Raw genomic sequence first — 19,714 nt, forward strand, 5'->3', positions numbered from 1 at the left:
AATGGAGCAAATGCAGAAGGAATCATATAAATATATAGTCTCAAATCAAACAAAGGTTGACATATATCAAAGCTCATCCAAATCTTTTCATAACTATATAAGGTAAGCTTTAATACTTTTCAGTCTCATGTTGCAGAACTACATGGTACATACATAGTTATAAACATACATAGTAACGTGTAACATAATAAGCTATAAACAGTACTAATGGTATTAGTTAGATGTCAGATATGTTAGCCTATGTGTTTTTATACTATTCTCCCATGATTCCGAAAACAAACATTAAATAACCAAAAAATTATTTATTATCAGTTGCCACCTGATCAGCTGAAGCACATGACACATAGTTCAATGAAATCCATATTCTTTCCATCTCAAATGTGACCTCATATGCCCAGCGCCTCAGCTGAGCCCTTCTCTTGACATAGTAGTGCTCAGTCCTCTTCTATCTTCTACACCACTCTTCACCAAGGTTTCCACTTCTCTCCTTCCACAAGCCCTGCTGTCCGGCTGTCTTTAAGACACTTGTGCCAAGGTGAAAGCTCTCCCACATTCACGCCCAATCCCATCCCATTCCATCCCGGCCTGTCCTCGCTGACCCAGAACTCTCTTGTCCACTTCCAGGTTCAAGCATTCGCTCTGGAGGTACGAGCATGGCATTCGCAGACCGAGAAATACCTGTGTTTGCATGTGTAACAAAGAGAGCAAAAGTGAATGAAAGATTAGGAAAGATAAAGAGGAGAAGGGCAGAGGTGAGACTAAAAGAGGGATGAGGATGAGAGAGGGAGATGAGAGTGGGGAAGAAGAGGAAGAGTGGGCTGCTATTTTTACATCTCTCTACAGGGAGCCCCTGTGGCATACTGCTATCCATCTTAACACCGTGCACACACTGAGACACTGAGAGAGCACAGATACTCTATTTGTATTTGCTCGCTCTCTCTTTCTCCCTCTCTCTCTCTCTTCTCACCCTCTTTACTGCGTCCTGATCCCTGCACACCACGCATGCCACAGGGTTAAAACTGTTACACTCCGCTGCTCTCATATTTCTTTGTCTATCCATTTTATGTTCCATGCTTTGACTGTATTCAAAGCATTCTTTGCAGTTGCAGATCTGCATTTTTTTCGTCCTTGTCCTAATTGTTTTGTTCGATTTATTTAATTGTAAACTTTTCGCTGAGGTAAATGTTGTTGACTCATCCTTATGTTTATGGCTGTGTCATAATGCATAAGTCATAATATACCATTTGTGCTAGAGAAATTAATTAAAACTTGTGTGGCTTGTTGAGGAAAGGTATGCTATTACTTTTCTAAGTAATAGATTTCAAATACTGTATTTAAAATCATTTAGAGTGAGAATATTTTTACTACATTCGACGTAGAACTTCTTGATTGTTTTATAAATATGCATATGGTTCTCAACCTCATTGACTCAATTATGTGCTAGAATTATGACAGTGTTTTTGTTTTATTTTTATTTCATTTTAGCAATACAGTATTTTAAGATTTATAAGATTCAAGATTCTGATTCTGTATGTTTTTCATTTAACAAAAGAAAAAATAGAGAAGGGGAAAAAATATGAAACCATTCAAAAGTTTATTTTATAATTTTTTTTAAAGAAGTCTCTTATGCTCAAGGCTGCATTTATTTGATCAAAATACAGTAAAAACGGTAATATTGTGAAATATTATTAAAATTAAAAATAATTTCCATTTTATAAATCTTCAATTGTAATGTCCTGTGATTGCAAAACATGGTCCTTTATTTATTATTTTTATTTATTTGTTTATTTGTTGGTTTGTTTGTAGATTATTTGATTAATAAAATGTTGATGAATAAAAAGAACATTATTTATTCCAAATAGAAATATTTTGTAACAATATAGACAACCATTAAAAAGTTTTTAAATAAATTAATAATTTTATTTAGCAAGGAATTAATACAATTATTAAGAAAACTGCTAAATGTCACATTTAACAGTAAAAATTTCTATTAAGAAGACTTTTATTTTTACAAAAGATTTCTATTTAGAGTAAATGCTGTTCGTGTCATAGTTGTGTGACCTCTAATAACATATTTCCCAATTAGCCTCATGGGATAATAATGTGTCCACAAGATTCTGAAATACTGATTTTCACATACTATGTATCGGGAAAGTAAGTTTATGTAGGATATGTTTTGATATTTATTTATGTTTTCTTTCACTTCTCTGTTCACTTGATTCACCTTCATCTTTATGTGGTAGAAGAGTAATGGAACAATCTGACAGTGAAATCCAGACTGACCATGAGCCCAGACAGAGCATTTGAATTAAGATTTACAAAAGCACTCTCCGTACCCACTATATGTGTTTCTCTCCTCCCTGCCGTCTGCACAAACATCGGTGCTTGCTTTTTCCTGTCACAAGCAATTAATCTGCCCATTGCTTACATTTATTGATCCGGCTGAGATAAGCAATGTAATCTATTCAGTTTTCCAAAGAGGCAGATTTAATGAATGATTTCAACTCATGTTTGCAGGCATGTAGGAGGAATGGGGAAATCAATCCCCATGTTAATGTGCTGCCCTGTTCCGGGAAGAATCCCGGGGCCGGTGCCAGCCTGCACTCGGACAAACGGTGAGCGCACCGTCAGTGCTCGAATGAGGATCAGCGTTCTTCTTGGGACACGTGGAGGGTGTTAAGAACACCATCAAGGCCAGACCCAAACTGCTGAATTGGGAAGGAAGTGTTTTGATCCGGTGGGGCTTTGTGAGAGTGCAGTGGGGATCTGGGCAAGTGCCATGAGTGTGAGCTGCTGTGAGCCTATCTGCCACATCCAGACCACTCTAGATGATGCTTAGATTATGATCCTTCTGTTATCCTTCTTCAGAATGCTGTGCACTTCCTCTTGTCTGTCTGCTATATTACACTTATCCCATTAGCCCATCTTAAACTCATCCCAATATTAGTCTCTCTCTCTCTCTCTCTCTCTCTCTCTATCCCTCTCTCTCTCTCTCACCATATTAAGCTACGAATGGGAAAAATGTTTTATCATTTAATGCCATTTTAGTTTCTACAAGATTCAAATGATAAATTCACATTATAAGATGATTGTTAAAATAATGTTTTGAGAAATGTTAAATAAATTGTAAAATATAGAATTTCTAAAAGTTATAAATATTAAAGTATGAAGTCATGTTAAAATATGACTAAAATGTTATTGAAACAAGATAATATTTCTACAATAAAGATTAAATACAAGGATTAATTATATTAACCCTCTGGGTTCAAAATATTAAGCTAAATATGACTAATATATATATTTTAAGCTATATTCGATTTTTACAAGATTCTTTTCAAATTGATACATCGAATTATTATGCTTCATAAGAGTAATGTTAAAGTTTTTTTTCATGAAATATTTTATTGTTTTATAAATATATATAGGTTTGTTTATGTTATGGAGAATGTTAAATAAAGGTGAAATATTGTAAATATAAAAATTGTAAATAATGAAGTAAATAGCTTTTCTTATTTAAAGAAATATTAATGCAAATTTCTAGAAAAATTTCTATTCACACACACACACATATAGTTTGGATTACATAGTAAAAAAAAATTCATTAGAAATTAAATATTTTGTTAATTTGTTTAATTTTAAACAAAAATTATTTGTTTAAAAACATTTTCTGAATTTTATTAAATAAATGTCTAAAAAAAGAATTAAAATATTTTAGCTGTTTAATCCATGGATATTATTTAATGTTATTTATACATATATTTCATTGTTTTGATGTTTTATATACAGTACATTTAGTTTCAACAAAATAAAAATATATTCCAAATTGAAGCTCTCTTAACAAAACAGATAATACAGTGAACACAAACATAGATGTTTTGATTGCTTTTAAAAGGAGAGAATATGTTGAGTATCTATTTGTGTGTGTGTTTGTGTAATGATGAAGAGCCGCTGATAGCTGACATTTCTGATTGGTGGATTTGCTCATACTTCAGATTTCATTATCACCCCACCACTGACTGATCAACACAGCACTCATCACTCTGTGTTTATCACATGCTGCTGTGCTGGCACATAGGTGTAAATATGCTGGCAATAATAGGCCTGTCTGCATAGAGATATGATACACTCCAGCACACACGAGGACACAGGCAAACCCACAGAGGGCAGTTGTCTCTGCAGACCAGGCTTTGTATCATTCACTTCTTCTTTGTATGTGTGTGCATGCATGTGCTTCTGTGGGTACCTGCCATTCTGTTAAGTATATCTGACGTGACTTTCAGCAAAGGTGCATGGACATTTTTCAGCCTAGCGTTAATTAGGTTATTTCAGTCACTCAGATGAAGGCATGTGTGGAAGCACATTATGTTAATGATGAGACTTATGATCTTGCATTTTGTGTGAAAAATATAATTGTGTCTTTATCTTCAGTAAAAGTTAAGTCGTACTGGATTAGCCACATTTGAAGCGGTTTTACGGTAGCCAGTACACACACACACCTGTGACCAGCATCAGTTTAATTCTGTATTTATGTCTGTTTAACAGCGTTATCACATTACATTTATGTGAAAGCAATATTTTAGGTGGCGGAAGAACGATTATAGTGAAAAATGTTTTTTAAACGTTGCTGGCTTTTATCATGTTATTGTTGTCATTTCATACATGCAACAAACCACTTAACGTCATAGAGTTTAAGAGGATTATGGCTTTACCTTCTTCCATTAAATGTATACCCTATAACCATGTTTAAAAAAAACTGTAAGACGCCGGCTCTTGTGGCTTATTGCTTTATTAAACACGCCATATTCCTATTGCATTATTTGCAAGTCATCTTTTTAATGTTTTTGTTTACTGAACATGTATTCAAGTCAAATTAAAAAGGAGCTCATGACGTTGCTTTTCTTTTTAAAGCTTCGCTGTGGCTTCTTTCAGATAGCAGAATAAATGTAACACTTGGCACCCAAACCTTTTCTATGGAATTAACATGTGGGTGCGCAAAGATTCTTTTGCATTGAAAGTAAATCTTCACAGCACACTACATAGCTCACAAGCTCTTGGCTTCGAGATGAAAAGATGCTTGTTGACAGGTATGCGTGTACCTATGAATTGGGCTATGAAATTACAAGGTGTAGTCTAAAAGGGTTGAGTGCAGTTATTCTTGCACTCCTGCGGATGACGTGTGTATGTGTAGATGAAGTGCACAGAAAAGTGAATTATCTTTTCTAAATATGCTTGTTTTTTTATTTATTTTTTATGTTAAGCAAACTTTATTATAAAATACTATTTTTTTTCTTAAGATTCCTAGCATTATCACTCAGTCTCTCAGTGCACATTGAATTTGCCGGGTTATTTAATTCATGGCAACCCGATCTCCGGTGGGCCCTGCACTCCAACACTTTGTCTATTCTAATCTGATCAGTCTTTACCAAAGTCCACATTCCAACAGCCCTGTAAAATTCGGACAATATAGAAAATAAACAAACACACAAACATCTGTAGCATCTCACGGCATATGTGGGTGTGTGTGGTCTGAAGAAGAGCAGGGGTTGACAGGTCCCAGGTGCCCAGGGTTGGGTCTACAGATCCTAGAGAGTTGAAGAGTGGCACCTCTCCACGAGGTTCAGCTGTTCTTTCTCCATGCCTGAGGCCCAGTGAAGATCTCTTTGATGGGCAGAGACAGACACCTGCGGGCCCTACACCCACAGGACCTCTGGATGTCTGACGCATACACAGTGCCAAAATCACTCACCTTACACACCTCAGGCTGCCAGTGTTTGACAGGGATGCGCACACAAATAAATAACAATATAAACACACATACAAGCTTATATATAGATTGTGCTGTGTCTTTGCAATGCACATGCACTGCTGCAGACCTGCCAACCTGTACGCATTTTGCGTAGCGGCTACGCATTTTGACCTCAAAGTATGCTGGTACGATTTAAACTACACAAAAGTCTAGTGATGCCTCAGTCAACACGCAGTATTCAAACAAGCAATCAGAGCGTTTTTGTTGTTGTCATTTGCATTTAAATAATTTCTGCCTTTTATTTCTCTCCTAGTAGCCTATCTATAGTTTATAGTTTCAGTTCAAAGCCCATCATATGCTCTGACAGAAAGGCTGCGTGTGAGGCTGACAGAGACACGCCGTTTAATGTGTCTGAGATGTGCTGTTTTCCTTAATGCATAACTTAAGTTTCACAGGTATATACACAATATGTTAATGTTAAAATAGAAATATTTTAATATTTCCATTTTGCTGTCAGAAGTGCATGAGCTTTTGCTTTGCGAATTCTCCGCTAAAGTCCACAGACTTCATTTAGAATGAGCGCCGCCGCGCAGACAGAGCTCAAAGAACTCTGACTAAAATATACATTTCTAGTTGACAATAAATGTGACATATGTAGAATTTTAAAGTGTATTTGAATGATAGCACTAAAGGTTAGTGTTGTCACGATACCAAAATTATTGTTTCAATACCGATACCTAGTCAAGAATTGTGATTTCGATACGTTTTCGATACTTTTCCTGAAAAGGGAAAATACACTCAAATAGTATTGCTGTGCTTTAGTTTAAAAACGGGACAACATTCTGATCATATAACACACTAATAAATTAACATATGAACAGCAGATAAATTAAACATTTGAACAAAATATCAAATATCAAATTAAAAAAAAAATTAGAGCAATGACATTCAAGGTAAAGAAAGAATAAATTTAGCAGCATTATCTCAGTTATCATAAGAAACATGAGTAATAAATTTATCTTGTCTCTGAACTTTGAATAAAAATATGAACAGCGATTATATTAAACAATGTTTCTGAACTCAGAACATTAAATGTCAAAAGATAAATATCAATTTAAGCAATGGCATTCAAGTAAAAAAAAAAAAAAGCTAATAAAATTTATCAGCAATATCTCAGAAATTGTAACTTATTCTGTCAGTTGTGCAACATTTTCTTTCAGAGGAGAAAACTCAGCCAGTGAGCTTTAATGAGCGTCATCTTTATTGAGCGTCATCTTTTTCTACCAGTCGTGGACCGCCGGCCACAGTATCACTCGTGCTCGCACATGCAGCCTAGTGATGCGCGGGTCGGGTTTTTTTCCAACCCGCAGGTCCCGACTCCCGCTTTTATGAAATTATTTGGCCCGCCCCAGCCCGCAAATAAAGTAAAATTTATTTTCTCCTTTCTTGTTCACTGAAGTTCCTCCCTTTACAGCAGCGCGCGAGCACGGCGCTATTAGCAGCGCATGCGCAGCTCGTGAACAGCTCTGTGAACTGTTTTATCCCGTCAAAGAGTTAATCAAGATGTGACGGAGCATGTGCTTTGTTGAACGAGATCGAGAGATCTTCTCATTCGTGAATGAGTTGAATGAACTGATACATCTCGTTTATGAATTAAATGAATGAGTATACAGGGTCAGTGAGCCAAACATGTAAATCTCGATCAGCAATCAGCAGATACAAAGCGCAAAGCAGAGCTGTGCAGATACGCTCGTTTTCATATTTACCATACAGAACATAACTCCACATTTAATCCCCAATTAATGTGAATAATATATATGAACTGTCTGACCAAAAAATGTAAATGTTAATTATGCAATAAAACCTTGTGCTTTGTTCATCTGAACAACTTATTTAAACTATATAATGCGATTATGCACACATTTTAGTAAAGCTAAATCAGTTTAGTAAAGCCACTAATGCAGCCATCTCGCTGTAGTGTTTTTTTGCTGCTTGCGTGAGGAGAAAAACACACAGACGTCCATAGGGAGGCACTGGAAGCGTGTGTTGCACACACCAACATGAAATACGTCTCTTACAAATCTGGAACGCAGTCATTCTTTGAAGTATCGATACTAATAAATTTAGAAATCGTGACGTTTTTAATTTCCGAGAATCGCAATACTTTTGAAGTATCGGTGCACCGTGCAACACTACTAAAGGTAAAGTGTAATGGGGTAATCAAAATAGCCATTTTGCTCATTTTTAGTTTATTCACTTTAACTTCTGCTTTCAAACAAAAATTAACTAAGCAGTTATGGTAAAACGTTATGGTAAACAGTAAAAAAACTGTAAACACCACGCTGATTGTATTCAAAAAGGTGGCAGGCCTTTTGCTGTGTTCCTTGGTTCTCATATGAGAAATGTGGTTTCAAATTAGTCTTGTCAAAAGTACTGACCCTAATACCAGTCGGTACTGAAATTTTAAAAACCATTAAAAGCCAATCACAGTCATATCTGTTGAGCATGTGAACACTATGACCAATCAGCACTGTTTAAGAATCTGAGCTCAAATCAGTGCTCAATAGTTAGTGGGAAATGGACGTCTAAAAAATGTCAGCACTGACTGGAAACTCACGGTCGGTGCTTTTGACAACACTAGTTCGAAATTGAGTTCCAGCATTTTTTCCCCCTTTCAGACAATAATCTTGTATTTGTAATTACCGGTGGATTCTTCTACTAATGTGTATTATTCAGATGGAAACATTAGCTTATGACTAGGTTTCATGTCGACAGCTTGGGAATTGTTTTAAAAAAGACTTGTTTCAATGACTTGAAATCATTTGCATATTGCCCACCCACTTGTTGGTCATTTAGACATTTAAAATTCCTTTTCTTCAGTTCTTTTTTTCTTCAAATTTTTATGCAAACTTGAGAGACATAGATGTAGTCGATACATAGATAAGACAGTCCGTGATGAAGTGCTTTATGAAAGCTTCATGTGTGTGTGCCATCATTCCACACACTCAGCGGCCTCACTTTCACACCCACTAGATAAAAACACCCACATTCAGAGGTCCATCTCTCCGTCTAATGGTAAAATTGAGCATTATATAAAGGCCCGCGCTGGATACGAACCCCTCTGTAGGAACGATGGTTCAAAAGCTGAGTGCTGAAAGGCCTTGTGGATGAAAGCTGCCGCTTTGTCACCGCACACACTTGGTGGCTTCGGCTGCCTTTGTGTGGAGCGTGAGGGAGAGATAGAAGGCAGGAGATTGATTCAGACCTGTTGCCTTGCACCTATGCGAGGGCCATTGTGGACGTGGGAATGAGAGGCTTCCTCTGCTTAAACGCTTTGATTGAAAGCGAAGGAGCTCCTGTCAGGAAGCTGGAAGTCTGTGACTGATCTCTCTTTTTGGCTCGGGGCGTGGCCAGCTTTGATTGACAGCCGTGTTTCTATAACTGCCAGACCTCCGTTTAACATCTCAGAGGCCTGACGGAGTGAGACATTACCGAGCAGCTGACATTCCCTGCTGAACGATCTATGGGCGGCAGCTTTGTTTAGGTACGAGTCCCGTTCTAAGTGTGGCTTAGATGTGGGCGTCCTGTCTGGCTAATGTGTTATTGTGTTACGCATCAGTTTTGGCACAAACTGTCACTAAAGGATACTCAGCCCCACATGCACCTCTCTTTTTCCTAATCGCAGGTGAACAGTTGGGTTGAGTCTACACTAAGTACCTCAGTCACCCGTGTCATCATGGCAGGCCTGTTCTCCTCATCTCCTCTCGTGTCAAACCCTAATTAGTAAATAACTCATTAGCATGAGGTGATTAATCACTCACTGGAAGGGCCTGTGGGTGACAGGCAGCTGAAATGCTCTTTGCTTATGCGTGTGCGTGACTTTCGTTTCTCTTAAGAGCAGTGTTAAGGAGAAGAGGGATACGGGTTAATGAAAGAGCAAAGGGGAGGTGTGTTCTTATCTTGAGATGAGAATTTCTTCCAAAATAAGTTGAATTTGTCTAATCAGGAAGGTGTGTGTGTGTGTGTGTGTGTGTGTGTCTTTTCTCTCATCATTATAATACCATGTCCTGAGGCTTCACAGTAACACAAATTTTAAGAGAGTTTTTGTTGGACATGAACCATTCTAATATATGTGATATCTGAAGGTGTACTACGGTGGTACTATAAAGTACTATGTTATCATGATGCAAATGTTTTTTGTCTGGTAAGCATGGTCCAGTCAGCCCCTGCTAGCGCACACTATTAATTTAACTATTCTCACTTTTCATACACTATATTTTCTTAATATATTTGTTAATGAAATTTGTAAATTAAATCTTTGATTTCTGAGTGAGATATACGTAAAAAATAAATTACTGTGTATGTTTTGCCAAATAAAAATTATTATATTATATTATATTATATTATATTATATTATATTATATTATATTATATTATATTATATTATATTATATTATATTATATTATATTATCAATAATATAAATAATGTGATTAATTAAATTTGAAAAACTTGGTGGTTTACACTCAAAAATTTAAATAAATGATAAATAATAAATATGTTATTACAAAAAAATAATGAATGAGATCTTTGAGTGTGAGTACTATAATTACATAATTTAAAGATTTTGCTATCCTAATATGAATAGTAAATATTATGTCACTATATTATACTATATCTTATCTTATCTTTTTTTTTTTACTTTTTTATTATTTTTAGTAATTTGTCACCGTCAAGGCTCATTTTAATGTCTCAAAAAAAAAAACTTTATCTGGAAACTGAGTGGCAATGACAAAAGATGAGCTAGCTGAGAAACTGGCATTGTTATAATTGGGAATGCTGACAGAAGATAGCTTTATTCCTTGGTTTTGGTATCTCATACATCACTGTACCATGGTGTCACCCCAAAACTTTATTTTTACAAGTAGAAGTATATGACCTGATTCCAACAGAGATCTGGCTTTCCTTCGAACCCCAGAGCTCTTGTGAAACCAGAGCGAGTTCTAAACGAGACGCCATTTTAAGTGACCCCATCATCTCCACCTCCAGCTAGACCATGTATTTCCCTCTTCAAATATTCTCTCTCTCACTCGTTTTCTTTCTTGTAGCTTTGCTTTCTTGTTCAGTCTCCATCACTAAAACTGTGTCTTGCTTTCTTGTGTAACCCCCACCTTTACTTCATCTCCCTAAAGATTGGTGAGTATAAAGAAGAGTGCTATAACCTGTGTCCATGAGACAAAGACAAGACAGAGATGGATTCATAGAGACGGGGAAGAGCTGAAAGCTGCAGCCAAAGATAGTTGCATAGAGAAGTTGATTCCCCCTGTGACTCTCTCTCTCTCTCTCTCTCTCTCTCTCTCTCTCTCTCTCTCTCTCTCCTTGTTAAGGATACAAGCTTCATCCAGCTGCTCCATCCCTCTGGTCTCATATCATCTAGTCCTTCTGCTCCTGCTGAAGGATCCTCAATTACCGACTCATAATTCTGCCTCCTCTAATGTCACAGAAGGCCATCCATTAATCTATGTCTTAATCTGCAAGACGTCACCCACCTCGTTCCAGGCTTTATGAGCAATAGCCTGTTAGCATTTGTGAGTTATTATATGTGTGCTCATATGGGGTTAAACCCAGTGCACACTACGGTTTTTGCCATCTGATTGTAAAAAATTCATTTCGTCAAGAAAGAATAGGTAATGTTGAATTGCTTAGTGCAAAGATTGCAGAGAGGTTTGTAGAGACTCAGGGGATCTACAAAAAAAGGAAGAAATTATAATTTTTAGAGCTGTCAAAGGTAACGTGTTAACTTCAGATGTTAATGAAATATGTTTATCAGAATATTTAACAATTTTCTTTAGTATAACGTAGTATGAAAGCCAATTATTTAACTTTAGATAAAATAATTTCATTTTGTCATCTTTGCAATATCTCACATATTTTTCCTCACACAGTATGAATTAGTTTTTATCACACTGTTTTTATATTATTAAAATATTTTATATTTCAGAAAGGGCGTCCTTTGTGCATACCATACACAACATCTGCGACATTAGGTGAGGTAAAACACGCAGGTAACACTGTTCATTTTTATTCCAGTGTTAAGTTGTATATGGCGCAGCTTGAGTTGGTTTGAGGAATCGTTGAAATTGCAAAGTCTTTCCTTTGACATTTAACCTACAATCTCGGTGGGGTCACAATATACAATCTGACAAGCAACAACCATAAAGGACACCAAAAATTACCTAGCATGTCCGACTTCAGTGAACCAGAATGGCAAGTGAAGAATTTCTGTCTGTCACTCTTCTGAAGTCACTTTTATCTATATGTCACAGGTCAGATGTGTTATTTGTCTGTCAAGGAGCAAGAAATGGTTGGTTATGTGAAAACAAATAGAACTATAAAACTTCTGTATATGAAATTTGAAAACCATGCTAATGAAAGATTGCGTATCTATCTTAATTCCTCTCACCAGCTGTTTGTCTGTTTTCAAATTTCTCCCTAAAATGATGCTTTACAGCAGAAGATGGTCTTCCTCCAGTCAAATGTACATATTTTTTTGACTCAGTGGCTGTGTTATTCTCGTAATTGTTCAAGACTAGTTTCCCGCTGCTGTTTGCACATGGTTGACTGACTCGCACTGTTGCCATGGCGATGCCGCCTTGAGTGACAGGCTTGGGGGGCAGGTTTGGCAAATGACGAAAAGAGCTAGCCACTATTACTAACTGGTTTCTCAATGACCTGCATATAAGTATAAAAGTGCCTGACTAGACTGTCAGGACAACATAACCCATAATCCACCAGAAATGAGTGTTGGAGTGTTTCTCTGATATGGTTGCTAAAAGCATAGCTTGAACAAATGATGTAGCCAATAAAAAATGCTTGAACCAGCCTAAGCTTGGTGTGCCTGGTCTGGCTATCTCCTGTACTGGTTACTAGGCTGGTGTTTACCTCAACAGCCAGATGAAAACTGCCCAAAACTTGAAAAAAATGGACCAGGCTGGGAGACCAACTAAAATCAGAAAAGTCTCTAGTAGGTTTCTGCATGTGGTTGTAGACATTCATACTTTTGTGCAGTGCAAACTGGGATGGCACTCTAAAATCGTTACAGCAGTACCACCAGTTTACATAAATGCATTGAAGTGACACCAATTCACAATTATAGTCGGCAAGCAGATTTCTGTAATCTCTACATATCTACATATAGGGCAACAGCTACAATCCTTCTTTCTGTCCTTGCTCATAAGTAGAGGCGACCCAGATGTCAAAAGTGCCTAGCGCAGCGTTTTGCAAGGTACATGGGTCTCAGAGCATCGGCCATCTATTTTCCCCAAGAATATTTTTCTAGGTTGATACTTTTCTGTGTTTTTTCATTGCTGGTAGGCTCCCCAGGGGCTTCCCAGGAAAGGTTAACTAGTCTTTTCTTAAGCTTTCACCGGATGACAAATGGCTGTGTTCGACTCACGGGTCCCTTTGCTGCCCATCCGTACCTCCTTTAGCTCATTCACATTCACTTCCTCTCACCCTGGGCCAGAGGAAAGAGAGCGAGAGATGAATGGAGAGATGAAAAAAAACAGTTGAGATAGTGGGATGGGTGTGATGTAAACATAGTGTGATGGAACACACAGGATTGTGAGAGCCGTTCCACCCGTTGTTGTCTGACCTTGTCCTGCTCTTTTTTAGCAGCCATAGATACTAGTCACTTCCACTTCTGTTTTCAACTAAATCTAGTGCATGCGTGGAATCTCTCTGTGCTTTTATCACCACATGACCAGGGTTGGAGCAATTTGCTTGCGTGACTTTCACTCCGTGTTGCCGTGGAACGGTGCCACAAATTTATTACACGCTGTTATGACCCTGTCTAGGAGGAGGCCATTGCATACACTGGAATGCAGAAAAATCTCCTTTGCTTTTTAGTTTACAACACACCAGAAGCTCAGTTTCGGGGGTGAACATATGCAAAAACAACAAACCAAAATAAACATTCATAGCAAACCATTTAATCACTCTGGAATAGCAGTCAAATAATGTCATGACAACACTGATTGGCTGATGGCACAACAAGAACTCAGTCTCTCTTCTATTAATTATACTGAGTTATGATATTAGTGGCAGCAGACGAGGAGAAATGTAACTCCATTTCATGCTTGTAAGAGTTTTTCAAATGGGAACTGGATACTGGTAAATCTACTATAAATCTGTAAATGTGATGACATATTTGACTTATTGGTTTAGAAATGTAAATAAATACAAGGCAGGAAGGACAGTAGTGACTGTTATCGGATGTTAAGAGACTTTCAACCAGCATACAAAAAATGTTTTGGAAGCAAAACACCCTGCCTTTAAGTCAAATCTGAATGTTAAATCTACATGGTATTATGTCAGCAAAACTCATTCCTAACATGCAGAACTACAATTGAAAGTTAACCCAAAATCTATGCAATGTGGGTTAACTAGACTATCTGACAATAGCAATGGTAGCAACAGGAAGTCAAGCATAGAGCAGAGCTCCCCCTACAGGTTTAGCAGTCCCTTTTATTCTCCTGTCTCTTGCTCACCAATCATGAATGGTGATTTTTTTTTAAGCTGATCAAGTCATTTGAAAAATGTAGAGACAGAAAAGATTGAAAATGAAAAGATTACACGACACTACTGAGTGTTGATTATAAGAAATGTGATGAATGTAATCACAGGTCAGCAATACTTATCAAAGTGCTTTCCTAAACAAGTTGCGTGTGCTGGAAGCATATGTATACACGCGTGAGTAAGCGTGTGCATCCATGTCTGTTGGAAATGATGGATGGGGCGGTCGATGGAGCCGTCAGGCTGAAGGTTGTATGCGTGCGTTTGAGTGCAACATGCGTTCGGTATATTTAAGCTGAGAGGTGTAAGTGCTGTGCTCTTTTTCGGCTCAGCGACTTGGAAGCCTTTAGGCTGAATAAGTTCCTTTAATACTGCAGGAAGGCTCTGTCTGCATTGATTACAGAGCCTTAGACTGGACGCCAACATCGTCCGTATTTGCTGCTCTGTACACCAGTAGCTGCGCCGCATCACAGCTCAGGGAAGATAGGTGCTATTCTACTGAGGTCAGGGGAAGTGATTATATGCAGAAAATCTCCTTCTTTAGTGCATTTTCTTCTGCCTCAATCCGTTTCTTATGGAAATTCAATAGTTTGGCATTGACTCATTTTACTCTGTGGGCCATTTAAGGAAATATTCTTTGTTCAATGAAAGTTAAGCTCAGTCAACAGCATTTGTGGCATAATGTTGATTAAAAATTAAATTAAATAATCCAACTTAATTAATAAAAAAAATCAAGGTAAAAACTTTTCTTTTTTTCTTTTTCTACAGCATCCATTGTTTTTTGCAGAACCTACAATTTTAGGAATTTCTTGAATCCCCAAAATATTGTTTAATTAATTTAATGTATTTATGCTCCCAAAATCTTAAGTCTGGAAAGTGTTTTTTTTTTTGTGGTAATCCACAAGATGCTACAAGTGTTGGCATATGAGCTTAACTTGTATTGAACCCATTAAATGCATTTCCGCAGTTAATTTGTTACAGGCTACATTTTTAACTTAACAGTGATGGCAATAGCACTAATGAAGAGTGGACACTGATAAAACACTGTTTGATAAGTCCTCCGTAATTACGAACACAATGTGAGCAGAGTCTGATATGGACTGAGCAGAAATGAATCCATCCAGCTGTCTGCACTTAGAGCGGTGTGGCCTTCCAGAACTGCTCTCTTCAGTAGAGCTCTCGCTATGGGTGTATTTATGTTTGTGTGAGGCCAGATTGCTTATTATATGCACAGGATCCAGTCCCTCCCTATGGTACTGTGAGCCCAGAGAATGCGGGAGAGAGAGTCATTTGAGTAGGCTGGTTCTTTGTCCAATCTAGAAGGGTCAAACGGCTCTAAATATAGAGGCGTTGCAAATATAGCCACTTCTGCGGAATTATGTGTGTGTGGGTCGGTAACTCGCAGACAGGAAGCAGGCGAGATTAGAACCAGGATGCTTTCTAGTCAGGATGGATGACATCAGGAAGACGCTGATCTGTAGCCCTGCCCTCTGTTGGACAGAGCAGGAAGTACCATGGTCAGCTCCTTTCTGAATGCAGAGTGTTGGAGGCTGTTCCCATACTCCACTACATAAATGTAATTGTCTGCAGTCTGAACTTTGCACTGGGCAGTTTTAAAGTCGATATGAAATCAAAATTGAGCCTATTTTCTTTTTTAATACAAGTCCAGAATTTATTGTTACCATTTGTCTTGATAACCTTTCATAAAAATATAATTACTTCATATACCTCTGAAACTGCCATCACCTAACGAAGTCAATAGCCAAAAGGTTTTTTTAGGCACTGTTTTAGGCTGGTGTTATAGGTAATGACAGCATTTTACAGTCCTACCAATATTTGCAGTAATCTCAGGTGTAAAGCATTCATTTAAGCTAAAATAGTAAAGCATAGCACTAGCAATGCTAAGGTAATATGTTCGATTTCCAGGGAAAGCAAGTCACTTTAGAAAAACGTGTCAGTGTAATGCATAATTGTGAGTTTAAATGGATAGTGAATATTCATCATTTACTCACCCTCATGTTGTTGCAACATTTCTCAAGATTGTCTTTTATGTTCCTCAGAAGACAGAGACTTGTACAGGTTTGAAATGACATAAGGTGATCATAAAGGTGTTATGTAAAATAACTGTAGTAAAGTAAAGTGTATAGCTGTATGGCAAATATCAGTTTGAAAGTGAAACTTTACCATTGGGATTCATCAAGATTCTTAATGAACCTTGACCTATAACCTCTTCTTTTTGGTTAAACGTTTCCTTAAAAGTGGGGTGCTAAGGTTGTTAAGCTTGGGTGTACCAGCAAACTCTCATGCTAATATGTAATGCCCACTTTCATCTTTCAATGAATTCCTGATAGACGAAGCCAAGTTTTCTTTTTTTCTCTGAATATCCTGTTGAACAGTTTGCTACTGAGTAAAATGCGAAGGCCATTTTATGTTGACTTGAACATTCTATTCTCAAGTCTTTTTAAGCTAAAGCGCGTTGTATTCCCGCATAGCACATTTGATTATTTATACATTATGAGCAGTTGTTTGCACTGACAAATAAAGAATATCAGCACGAAAGAAGCGGTTGGGTTTTATTGTGCGGTAATTTCAAGTGTGTCACCTGCCAGAGGTATGTGCGAGGCACAACAAAGCTTGTCTCTCTGGCTTGTGTATTACAGCACTCTGGCTTAGCGTGTTTCAGTATCCGCTTCAGACCCTGAGTGGCTGCTGGATCCCCAATCAAATATATACAAATCCAGTGTTGTTTGCGTGAAAGCATGGCAGTACAAGGTTATATATTTTTAGTCGCGCCGATGCTTTTTAGTTCAGCGTGTTCTGTCAGCTTGTCAGCACCTTTGATGCTGAAAGCCCTATTTTCCAAAGGGACCCTCTTGTGCATGTAAAGAAGTGAAAATCTGTCTGTCTTCGTGCATTAAAGGACGAATACTGACCGTACTCTTGGTAACAAGGAATGACACGTTATCGTCTCGGCTAGACGGGGGAAACATGTGCGATCGGTCTCGTTTTCTCTCCTTCTCTCTCTTTGATGAACATGCTTTGTCACATTCCCCCATCCTCACCCCTCCTTTCTTTCTCTCTCTCTCTCTGTGCTCCCCCGCACTCTTGTTCTCTCCCACACCTCTCTCTCTCTCTCGTGCTCCGCAGCGATGCTGTATAATTCTCAGAGCTGAGATTCTGTGCGGAGCTCCAGTCATGTGCAGATGTAGGATGGAACAGCCCTTTGCATTCTTCTCTCCGCGCTCGCAGAGAGATTGACGACAACTCTGTTTCCTTTCCCCGGCATTTGATCTCTCATCTGTCTTTCTTTTCTGTACCTTAAGACCTTTCCCGTCGGTTTGTGGACTAGAGTTTCATGCAACGGGGAAAGGGAAAGTGGCTGCGTGCTGTATGCGCGCGTGTGTGAAGTTGTGTGAGAGAGGGCGTACGGAGACAGAGAGGGCATAACTGCTTCTCGTACGTGACTTCTGAAGCCCCTCGCCCCTTCCTCCAGGAGAAAGAGACTGCCAGGGGACTGTGTCCGACGGAGAAAAGGAGAGAAGAGGAGGAGAATCGAGGGGAAGACTCATGCTAGGAGCGATGCATCACTCGGGCAACACCTGCGGTAGAGCTAAAGCCCTCTCTCAAGAGACCGGTAAGAGCTCTGCAGAACCGTGTGTGTGTGTGTGTGTGTGTGTGTGTATTTTGTGAGAGAGAGAGTACTACTGAACTGTGAAAGAAACTACTTCAGACCCTGCTAGAAAAACCAGCGCATGTTGTGTATTGGATGCTGGTGGCTTCTTAGCTAGCTAAAAACTTCCTCGGTCAACCAGCTTTTCCAGAAGGACCAAGTTTTACTGGTGAACATCATGGATGTGCTTCTCCACCAGCTGGACCAGCAACCCAACCAGGCAATGTGAAAAATCGAATTGGTCTTTTCGGAAGGGATGCTCTACGTAGACCAAAAGAACGTCATAGAACGTCAATCATTCTCCGTTGCATACCTCTAGGAGATCACAGATAACGGGGCATCCATTCATCGGAGAGCTCATGTTTCTGCTGCTTAAGCCTTAAGCTGCTAAAGTCTTGTTTAAACGTTGGTTTGTAAGTCTTTATAGACACCCTTGGCACTTTAGATTGATGTAGGTTGACTGTAGTTCAGATGAGTGACGTCTGGCTGAGGGTGGCGAATGGATGCGCCTCCGGTTGGTACATCTCCTCCCTTTCATTTAATTACTCATGCATGTGCTAGTTTCAATATTTACAAGCCTGCAGTTTAGCCCTAATTTACCTCCCAGAGTAAATGGACTAAATTGCCAAATTTGATCAAATTTGCATTTTATTGTAAAAAAAACAATGTGAGCACTTTGTTGAGGGAACATTGTTGCTGAGTAATTGATAAATGTTTGGGTGGGGGGAGGAGGGGTGGTGCTATGTCTTCAGGGAATTGCGAAGTAAATTAGGAATTAAGTCTGTTTTGACTGCGTTTTAATGATTTTTAGGTTAAAGCCCAACAATTTTCAGGGTGGGAACGCCTGAGACAGTTTGTTTACAGCTCTCTAACTGAAACTGGCATCTCAATTGTGGCTGCTAGTAGCCATAAGTGAGATGTTTGGTGAGCTTGAGAAATATTGGTCTTGTGCTATTGGTCTGATTTAGTATTCGGGTTAGATCTCAAGTTCTCATGGTGACCGTTAAGATGTGATGAAATGTCATTGGTCGTTAACAGTGTGTGAAACCTTGACGTGTGTGAAAACCATGATGTTTCTTCTCATACCTGACCAGATTGTGTAATTGTTATCCATTTAATAATTCATTTTTAATTTGTATTTTTTCCCACAATTATCTTAAATGTGCAGAACAAAAGGAAACGAAATGTAAAAAATCTCCCACTCATATTTTATTCTTTATTTTCTTTGTTCCCTTCAGAAACAGTCATATGTGCGAAAGCTCACTTGGCTTGTATATCCTTTCGTTCATGCACCATATGTGCCTTAGAGATTCGTGTAAACAGACCTGACTAGAGAGGTGAAGAATAGTGCGAGAAAGAGAATGAAAGGGTGAAAAGATAAAAATACGAGACCTTGTGTTAGATACAATTTAATTTACCCCAGTATGCTCTTTTGAGTGTAAATGTGCGCGTTTTGTTGAATACACAATCAGTGATGGCGACATGTAGTTACAAAGCACTAAGTAGCCTCTGATCAAGACCCCTAAATCACTTCTAGGCCGGACTGAACTGATAACAGCACATTTTGGGGATTTTCAGACCAATGGCACACACATTCACACAGCTGACCTCAGCAAACCACACACACTGAAGGTGATGTAGATTTAAAGACAGAATCTCGGCTTTGAAGGGAAGCAAGAGTGGATTAAGTGTTCCCTCGCTTTCTATCTCTTTTCTCCTATAGTG

The 19,714-nt window shown here is 38.3% G+C and overlaps 1 protein-coding gene across 5 annotated transcripts in view; it reads left to right on the top strand.

The window, feature by feature from the left end:
- Positions 1–19,714, top strand: part of tenm2a (teneurin transmembrane protein 2a) — a 397,797-nt gene that overhangs the window by 224,662 nt on the left and 153,421 nt on the right. For 2 of the 5 annotated variants that reach the window (XM_059515539.1, XM_059515540.1), the window contains exon 1: positions 17,508–17,953. The exons of the other annotated variants lie outside the window; for them this stretch is intronic. In XM_059515539.1, the coding sequence (XP_059371522.1) occupies positions 17,887–17,953 (67 nt within the window). In that variant the 5' untranslated portion in view covers positions 17,508–17,886. Of the gene's footprint in view, positions 1–17,507; positions 17,954–19,714 lie in introns of those variants that run through there. 5 annotated transcript variants of the gene reach the window in all.

Source organism: Carassius carassius, chromosome 29 (genome assembly GCF_963082965.1).
Source record: "Carassius carassius chromosome 29, fCarCar2.1, whole genome shotgun sequence".
Taxonomy (NCBI): Eukaryota; Metazoa; Chordata; class Actinopteri; order Cypriniformes; family Cyprinidae; genus Carassius; species Carassius carassius.